Source organism: Engraulis encrasicolus, chromosome 19 (assembly GCF_034702125.1).
Source record: "Engraulis encrasicolus isolate BLACKSEA-1 chromosome 19, IST_EnEncr_1.0, whole genome shotgun sequence".
NCBI classification, from domain to species: Eukaryota; Metazoa; Chordata; class Actinopteri; order Clupeiformes; family Engraulidae; genus Engraulis; species Engraulis encrasicolus.
This window is the reverse complement of record NC_085875.1, coordinates 11,490,889-11,500,888: the sequence shown is the minus strand read 5'-3', so window position 1 is coordinate 11,500,888 and position 10,000 is coordinate 11,490,889. Positions and strand designations below refer to the sequence as shown.

The window sequence follows — 10,000 nt, the reverse complement described above, 5'->3', positions numbered from 1 at the left end:
CGCTACACGGAGATGCCGCACGTCATCGAGGTGGTGCTGCCCATGCTGTGTAACTACCTGTCCTACTGGTGGGAGAAGGGCCCCGAGAACCAGGCAGCCACCAAGGTACTAACGCTCCTTCATCCCTGCAGCCCCTAGGCCAGCCTTGTGCCATTATATTGGGAGCAGCCTTAAAGTGGTAGTTCGCTATTTTAGACATTAAGCCCTGTTTGTGTGACTTCTGGGGTGAAGTAGAGATGTTCTCATCACAATTTTGACATTTGGTGCTGAACGGAGCATTTGGGTATTCAAGACTGCAGGCCCCCCACCTTTACATTGACTCCAATGAAGCACTCAAGCAATCGATCATAAAATGGCATTAAACTTTCGTTTGCAGAGACATGAAACTCACCGAGTGGTCAGAGGTGGGCAGCGATACGTTGGCTCGAAAATCACCACGAAATACTACCCTTCCAGAGAAGATATATTCATTATTGTCCGTCTTCATTGATTGTATTGGTTTGACTAGTATTACTCCGCGCGACCGGAAATGGGGGTGCGTTTGTTTACGTTACTATCTATGGTTTGTATGCAAGCTGTAGTTTTTGTAGCCAGTCCCGCTCAAAGATAGCCGTTCTACCTCGCTCCTTGATGTCTACATAAACAACACACTATCGCTACCTACTGGCTGGATGTCTACTGCTATTCAACGGTGTCTGGGGAAAAATAGGTCCGCCAAATGCTAAACAACAGTTATACATATTTCGCTGCAATTTTCGGGTCAATTTATCGCTGTCTACCACTGACCACACGGTGAGTTCCATGTCTTCTCAAACAAAAGTTTAATGCCATTTTGTAATCGATTGCTTGAGTGCTCTATTGGAGTCAATGTAAAGGTGGGGGGGGCTGCAGTCTTGGATACCCAAATGCTCCGTTCAGCACCAAATGTCAAAATTGTGATGAGAACATCTCTACTTCACCCCAGAAGTCACACAAACAGGGCTTAATGTCTAAAATAGCGAACTACCACTTTAAAGTGATACTGTCCCATTTTTGGAAATAAGCTTATTTTACACCTCTCCTTCCGTTAAATGATTTAGTTTTACCTTTCTCCTGTACTTTCAACCCTTCTCTGAGTATGGCAGTTCAAATTTTACCTCTAAGCTAGCAATTTACATTGAGTCCTATGAGACCAGTTAGCCGCCAGCTGGTCTCATAGGACTCAATATTAACTGCTAGCATGGAGGTAAAATTTGCACTGCCATACTCAGAGAACGGCTGAAAGTACAAGAGAAAGGTAAAACTCAATTATTTAACTCAAGGGGAGGTGTAATGTGAGCCCATTTTCAAAATGGGACAGTATCACTTTAAGCTAGGCTCAAGCTACATGACTATCGGCCTGATTCTCGCCTGAACATTACCCCCCAGCACCATCGCAAGCGATTGTCGGGAAAGATTTCCTTGTTGTGTGCGACGTTCTAAGATAGAACTTTGGCAGCTCAAAGAGTCGCTGATCGCAAATCGTAGAAATCAAACAGTGTGTGATATTAGCGACTTGAAATAGAACATCGGGCGTTGTCTCTGTTTGCGATCGGGGATAAGATTGACAGTTGCGATTCTCTTCATGTGTGAGCCGCATCCCAACGTCAATCTCAGGCGCAAAATCAGGAGTCGTGTAGTTTGAGCCAGACTTTTGTCTAATGGTTAGAGAGTTGGACTGTAGATCACATGGTTGCAGGTTCGAATCCCAACCTTCGCTTCCTACTGCACTCCATGGCTGAGGTTCCTGTGAGCAAGGCACCTCACCCCACATTGGGACTGTAAGTCTCACTGTAAAGGTCAGATTAGACTTCTTCAACTGCGCTCGTCAAAAGTCGCGTGGGAGTGGCAAAGAAACAACATTGTATTCATGCATCTGCGAGTTCTGCGAGGTCCGAGGTCTCGTCGCGAGACACATTTGAAATTGCACGATTACTTTCACTGCATTGTAAGCACTGCGGTCATTATTAAGCAATGTTGCTTTCTAGCCCGGTTAGCTAGGTATTTTCACACAAATTGCAAAGGCAATGCACTGGTATCATTATTTGACATACCCAGTCTGTTTTCACGAGCAGAAAACGCAAGCATGTAAAGACAGTTGATTCTGCCGATGTGTGTTTACATTTGGTGGAGGAAGCTACGGTAGTAAAACCACAGGCATTGCCACAAGTGTTCAACTGATGCATTGCTTGTTACTTAGCTTGTAGCTTCGTGTATTTACACACATTTACGCACAAGGCATTAATATAGTCTTTAACAGGATACAGCTCTGCTCTCGCAAATTACTGGCATTGCGCTGCCACAAGAACAGAACAAGGAAGTGGCGAGACGACCAATCATAGCGCCTTTTTGTCTGCGTCCTCCGCGTCCGTCCGACGGATAGTTAGAATTTTTTCGAGGCACTCGACGACGGGCGCAGAGCCTCTGCAAGGGGGGCGTGGACTCGCACAGACAGAAGACGGACGGACGCAGAGGCTCTGCATCCGAAGCATAAATCTAGCTTAAGTCACTTTGGATTAAATAAGCGTCAGCTAATATGAGGAGTGTATAGGGCAGACATGGTCTAATTGTTTGTCTTGGAATCGTAAGGTGTCAGTTGGAATCCCATAACGCCCATGGCTGAAATGCCATTGAGCAAGGCACCTAACCCCTCATTGCTCTACGGTCAATTAATACCTTGTAATAACTGTGTGTTGGTTTCCACAAGTAAGTGTGAGGTACGTTTTATGTACTGTATGGTACTGCACTGTAATTAGGTTACTAGATGAATGAGCACACTTCAGATGCCTACTGTATCCATGTACTGTGAGTATCTACTAGATTAATGCTTGAGCTGGCCTAGCCCCAGGGCAGACTCTTGACATGATCTGTGTGTATGTGTGTGTTTTTGCGTGTACTCTTAAAAGTATATATATATATATATATATATACAGGGCTCTAAATTAACTTTTTCCACCACCAGCCAATTTGGCTAGTGGACATTTTTTCTTACCAGCCAAACAGAAGTTCAACTAGCCATTTTTTTTTTTTATCTCGCCAAAATAAACTATGCTTTAGGCTAATTATTTTTTTAAATTATGGCCATTTTGTTCAACTATGTCTACAACACAGATAGGCCTACACTATAGGCCTGCATACTATGCCTATGTAATAAGCATATTATAGGCTATTTTTCATTATTTTTTAACTTCTGCATTATTTTTTACTTTCATTACTTAGGCCTGATCAATTTCATTAGTTTTTATTCAATTCCTCTGAAAACAGTGAATCACATCTCAAGCCACTCACATAACAGACCTTAACATACAGTAACCAAACACAGCCAAACACTACAAAACCTCACATACGCACACCCTAAGGAAGGAGCAGAGATGAGAGGAAAAGGAGAGGAGAGAGGAGGAGCTCTTCTCTACCATGCGCAACAAAATGACAAGAAGCCTATGTTTAACTAAAAGTAAATAATATCACGGGAATCTTCGCTTCATTTGTTACTTCCATAGCTTCGTCGTTAGTTGCTTTTTTGTTATTCTTTTTCTTTCCGATGGCGTGGGCTTTCCAACTTAGTTGCGCGCGCAAGGACTCGGAACATTTCAGAAGACAACTGACAGCTACGCTCACACTACTCTGACAGTCAGCTCTCCTCCTTTGCCCTTGTCGCAATTTCGTTCCACAACCACTTTTTTAACGTCACTACTATTACTGTTACAATTACTACTGGCATTCACCAATACAGAGAACCTTGCTCTAACCCCCGCCACATTCTCATCACTCGCACAAAACATACAGAACAGAAGTAGCTCTATAATCTGCGTTAGTCCTGTTATTGAAACGGTCAGGCCCTCGCAGCTTCAAAAAGGCAGCCTGTTACAGCAAGGTTCATGCTAGTAGCAGTAGCAGTACTAGTGACGTTAAAAAGGTTGTAGCGAAAGCGACGGGAGCATAGGAGGAGAGCTGCCTGTCAGAATAGTGTGAGCGTAGCTGACAGAAGGCTGGTCATCTGAAATGTTTTCAATCCTGGCGCGCGCAACGGCATGGAGTTGCCGCTCGCTGCACTGGAAAGCCCACGGTGGGAGGCTACGTCGTGACGCAAGTGTCCATGGGTAATGTAGGAAATCTCGCCGTCTAACGTTTGTCATAGCAGCGGTTTACCGTTCATACTTTACCGTACTCGGGCGCCACTAGCCAAATAGGCGGGTAGGTATTTTTTTCTACTAGCCAAAATTATTTTTCACCCGTGTTTGGCGGGTTGGCGTGTGTTAATTTAGAGCCCTGTATATATATATATATATATATTTGCATCTGCGCTTGTTGTTCTGTATATCTCCTGTGCACTTTGTATTTGCTAGTGAGGTTGGCCATGATTGTGTCCTCTTTTGAAAGTCGCTTTGGTTATGAAGCATCTGCCAAATGCAATGTAATGTAATGTAATGTAATGTAATGTACTGATTGCGTACATGATGACAACACAGGATGTGATTTGGGTTGAATGTGTGGGTGTTCAGCTGACTGATGATTTGTTTTAGATTTCTTTGCAGTTTGTATTCTATTTCCATCTATCCAATTAATCAGGATTTGAACCGTCAATCTGAACTGCCCAATGTTGTAACATAATATATATATTTTAAAATCTTATTCGGATCCAGATAATGATTCTGATTCTGATTCAGATTCTGATTCTGATTCTAAATCCGGTTCTGATTCTGAAGGTAGGAGGAGGAGGAGGTCCGCTGTGTTGCACCATGGTCACGTCGGAGCACCTGAGTATCATCCTGGGGAACATCCTGAAGATCCTCAACAGCAACCTGGGCATCGATGAGGCCTCCTGGATGAAGAGGATTGCAGGTGGGGCACACAAATTGCAGTATACACACACACACACACACACACACACACACACACACACACACACACACACACACACACACACACACACACACACACACACACACACACACACACACACACACACACACACACACACACACACACACACACACACACACACACACACACACACACCAAAAAGAGAGAGAAAAAAACATGGTGGCCTATATTCTGCTAAATAGCTTTGGCTAAAATGTTGTTAAAGTTTGTTCTAGCTACGTTTGTATATTTGGTCATAAAAATGAAAAAAGTCACACACACAAAAATAGTCTTCAGTTACGTCACATGGTTGGATAAATTTGATCTATATCCCGGGCAATTACGCTCCTAACAGGTACACAAGTCATTTATTTTTTTCCTGAAGCAAGCAGGAGTTATTAATGCTGGTCCACTCTAGCACCAAATCGATACGGTAGAGAACTGCATTATAGCAAATGGCTGTTTATATCTGAGCTTAGCAGCCAAATACAGAGCACAACTTTATGCTGTGCCATGCCTGTAGCAAGTTGAAATTTTCCTCTTAAACCAGGTACAACCTCAAACTCTACAATCAAACCATGTGTGCTCTTCTCAAATTTGTCTCCTTTCAAACTCTTTCCCCTAATGCCTTTGTTGTCAACGCTGCAATTTCACAAATCCCTGTGTAGATGTGTATAATAAGGTGGTCTTCCATCACCTGGTTGTGAAAAATCTGACAGTCACCATTGGGCCAAGCCAATGACATATCCTCGCCACAGCTGAACAATGTGTGTCAACATGGGGATAGCAGATGGACAGATATATATGTGTACATACCGTACATAGCTGTTCTTTGGGAAATTGCTGTCATTGTCATTCGTGGGGACATTGTTTTTTATATTTGCTTGGGCTTTTTATATATTCACATGAACAGTAGTTGGGAGATGACCCAGGCTGGACTCGAACCTGGATCCCCTTGTGCATGCAAGCCCATTTATTGTACAGTGCATTGGCCACTTAACTCTCAACATTTTATTTTTAAAAGGTAGAGAATACCCGCCGGAGTCAAATAATAACCATCAGTGTTGTTGTAAAATTTCAGAAGGTGCCTCTTGATAGCCACAGATGAGGGATTTATTCCACTGAATAGCCAGGGGAGCCATTTTTAACTCCCACATCAACAGCACAGTACAGTACTTCACTCTCTGATTCACTGACACCACCTCTAGAGGATATATAATGGTGGTATGTCTGTATGGGTGATTCCTGTCTGTAAATAGATAGTGCATCACCCAGTGGGGTTGTTATGACTGATCACAATTAATGCCAGACATCCAGACCGTCCTTGCTGACGTGAATCACTATTTTTATTTTTATTTTCCCCAACTGTGCTGTATACTACCCTTCTGCAGTTGTACTGTATGTGGCCTTTGAAAGCCTCAACAAATCACCCTTGGTACAATGTGATAGAATTTATGTCTTTGGCAAAGACATAACAGAGACAACCAGGGTGATCAGTCATACAAGTTTCTTCAAACAGAAGTTGGTGGGTGCTGAATTTATCTTTTTCCACTGTAATCAAGTTTTATCAACCAAGTGAAGCATTTGTTTTAAGTGGAACACAATGGCCACAGCTAATGATAAGTAATAATGCTGATAATGAGCTCTCTGCAACTATGTTATTAAGAAAAGCCGTGTGTATCCTATTATCGCCTTCCGTCTCTAGGCCCAGACTACTGCCAAGGTGCACATAAAGCTGTTGGAAATCCAATTCCTTATCACTGGCAGAACCAGTTACTAGTTATTGCTAAGTCTATGTACTGTGTCCAATGATTTTATGTCCAGCCCATCATCAGCGAGGCACAAGCAGAAATACTGAAGACCCACTTTCATTTGTTTCTTATCATCTCCTCCTGTTGTTATTAGTTTATGCCCCACCACTTCCTTCTCTACTTGATGATGGACAAGTGGAAGTTAACTAAAAAGTTATTTTAGTTACAGTTTTTTTCAATTGCTAACAAGCTTTTGTCCAAACCTCAGCGACATATGCAAAACTCTTAATACAGTTAGCACACCAAGGGCTTTCCATTGCCATACAGTTGACACATTACATGCCTTTTCACACAATTAGCAGTCAATGAATGCATTTCTTTGTGTATATTTAACAGTGTGTGCTTTTGAGAAGAAAATGAACTGTTTGGCCAATTGTGCTTGGTAGGTGGTAGTCTGTGTTAAGAGTTTAGAAAAAGTATCCAAAGTACGGGTAAGCGCTTGTTAGCAATTGAAAAAAGCTGTAAAAAGTAATACTGTTACTTATACTGTAACAGTAAAGTTGTATACTGTTAAAAAAAGTAATACTGTGCCTGTGTTTCCTGTGTTGGTATTACCACCACAAAATGGAGTTACTGCAGGAGTTACTGCGTTCTAGGCCAGTATTACTGTCTACTCCCAAACCAATTCCCATTGGAAAGTGCAGCAGTAACTCAACAACACTGCAGTAAGTTTTTTTGGGGCATTTTTGCACTTTCAAAATATTTTTTCTCTAAAACAGGACGGTGTTGGACCACCATTTTTTGACACAAGACAAATTAGGTAGTTTAAAGCGCCATTTCCGATATAAAATAGTTACTGCGTTCTTGTTTTGCACGGCAGATCAGCAAGGCACGTGTGGACCTGCTGAAGACTCACTATCTGCCAACTCAGGAGATCAAAACTCAGGAATTAATTACTAATTAATACTAATTCAAATTCCTCTCTTTCCTACTTTCATTGCCTTCAGTCTACGCCCAGCCAATCATCAGCAAGGCGCATGCAGACCTGCTTGAAGATCCACCTCCTGCTGAAAAACAGGAGATCAAAACCCACGAAGTAATTACTAAAAAAACAAATTCCTCTCTTTCCTATTGTCATTATTGTCTTCAGTCTACGCCCAGCCGATCATCAGCAAGGCACGCGCGGACCTGCTGAAGACGCACTTCCTGCCAACGCTGGAGAAGCTGAAGAAGAAGACGGTGAAGGTGGTGACGGAGGAGGAGCTGCTGAAGGCCGACAGCAAAGGGGACACGCAGGAGGCGGAGCTGCTCATCCTGGACGAGTTCGCCGTGCTGTGCCGAGACCTCTACGCCTTCTACCCCATGCTCATACGCTACGTGGACAACAACAGGTGTGTCACTGAGGGAATTCTGGGAGATGAAGTACTGTACGCACTAGAGAGGTAAGGTTTAGACCATTCGTGACGGACCTATACTCATGAACGGTCAGGGTTCTAGCTAGCGCAAAAGTGCGTGACGGCCCGTTACGCTATAATTTTGGACCGTGACGCTTATTTTGGACCGTTACGCTTATTTTCAATACAGCGTAACGGCATTTTGTCTGTATTATGTAGGCTACAGCTAGATCAATGTCACATCGTCCTTCTGCCAAACCTGACACATGTCATACTACTCACTGTATTTAAATGACAATAGAGCACTCTACTACTACTACCAACCTACTATTTTTATTTGTCGCGGGGTTTTGACGGCTTTTATTAATCTCTGTGACAAGCGTATGAAACAACAACAAATGCACGTGTAGCATCGCATCCTTGTTTCTCCAAAGCGTAGTTGCCAACCTGTTAGCAGTGTCAGCAGTAGTGCTGGGTTCGTTACTTGTTACCATACAAACAAATCAGGAGACATTGGGCGCTAAGCGCTGACATTGGGAGTTGACACTATTCGAAAGAGGACAAAGTAGGTGGGAGAAGACGTGACATCTCCGTAACGGTGAGAGGCACTTTTTTCTAAGCTTGCCGGTTGACATAGCGTGACTACAAAAAAAACCCCGCATTCGTAGCAAAAGGAGCGTCTTCTGTGGCTAGGCTAATTGCATGCGAAAGGCACCCGGCACCAGTCCTGTGGTTTTAGGACGCGCAAGCTGTACAATAGCGCGAGCTCGGAAAATGTTTCAAGCTGCACTCGTCTCGGAATCGGATCACTCGGACATTGATATGCCCTATTATTAAATACACACACGGTTCACAGTGCTCCTCAACGTTGTCAAAACTAGTGCAACTGTGAGGAGGAGGGGACACCGCGACACACCTCTCTCTTCCTCTTAATAGATCTCTATTTGCGCGTATGCGCCCGAGAGAGGGAGTCATATTTACCTCTCCAATCGCAAAAGTTCACAGACAGTGTTTCGTTACCAACTTTTTAGTAGTAACTCGTTAGGCCTACACTACTTTTATCAGAAAAAAAGTAGTTACATTACTGCAACCCAACACTGATAATTTACCTTTTAGGTACCCCTAGAATGGCCTATTTTTACCTTAAAATGTCAAAAACTCCGCACCGCGGAAGGGGGGAAAACCCCCTTCCGCACCAACCCCCCCTCTCGGTCGCTTCGCTCCCTCGACCGATACGCTATAATTTCATCCTAGCTAGAACCCTGGGTGTGATGTTTTCCATGTGCGTTACGCCCATTTGTGGGGGAAAACAACCCATGCAAGTCAATTGGTGATGTTGGGGTTTAATAAACGAATGATACGGACCTGTTCACGCACAACATGCCAAAAACGTGTTGTGTTGCCGGCTGTTCAAATAATATAGCCAAACAGCCGTGGCTGAAGCATGGAATGTGTTCATTTAGGCTAGCCGATGTAGCATGTAAGTCAATGAGACATTCGGTTTGTTTTCACCCATAAAGGGGCGAAACGCAAATTTAAGAGCAAAGTACCCGGATGGCCGTTCATGAGTATGGCCCGGGAGACGTTTCGTTTACGGCCTGTGAGGCCGTCTTATCCTGCCCCGGATACTAATTTAATGTCATGCAGTTTCACATGAAATATGACACGTTTTGTAAAGCAATCTTAGAAATTAAATTTGCAATGCAATTGAGTTATATTTTAAGTGAAGGTGAGGTCTGTTGTAACGGTGTCCGCCTTCAATAAAGGCTTGATCCTGATTAGTGTTCTAATCAGTATGACCCTCGAGGACTAAAATTTGAGGTGCCCCCTCGAATGGACAAGGTTCCTCAGCTCTGCTTTAGATGGTGATTTCAGCATGTCAACTCTAAGAAAACTTTGACAGCTTTTTACCCCATGCTAATACAGTACAGTACGTGGACAACAATAGACAACACCAAGGGAATGTGGGTAGGA

The 10,000-nt window shown here is 43.4% G+C and overlaps 1 protein-coding gene across 1 annotated transcript in view; it reads left to right on the top strand.

The window, feature by feature from the left end:
• The window catches only part of LOC134435204 (ryanodine receptor 3-like), a 414,716-nt gene that overhangs the window by 320,977 nt on the left and 83,739 nt on the right, over positions 1–10,000 (top strand). Inside the window, exons 69-71 of the mRNA XM_063184070.1 lie at positions 1–105; positions 4,725–4,860; positions 7,783–8,023. The exon at positions 1–105 is cut by the window's left edge and continues 98 nt beyond it. Of these exons, the coding sequence (XP_063040140.1) occupies positions 1–105; positions 4,725–4,860; positions 7,783–8,023 (482 nt within the window). The remainder of the gene's footprint in view (positions 106–4,724; positions 4,861–7,782; positions 8,024–10,000) is intronic.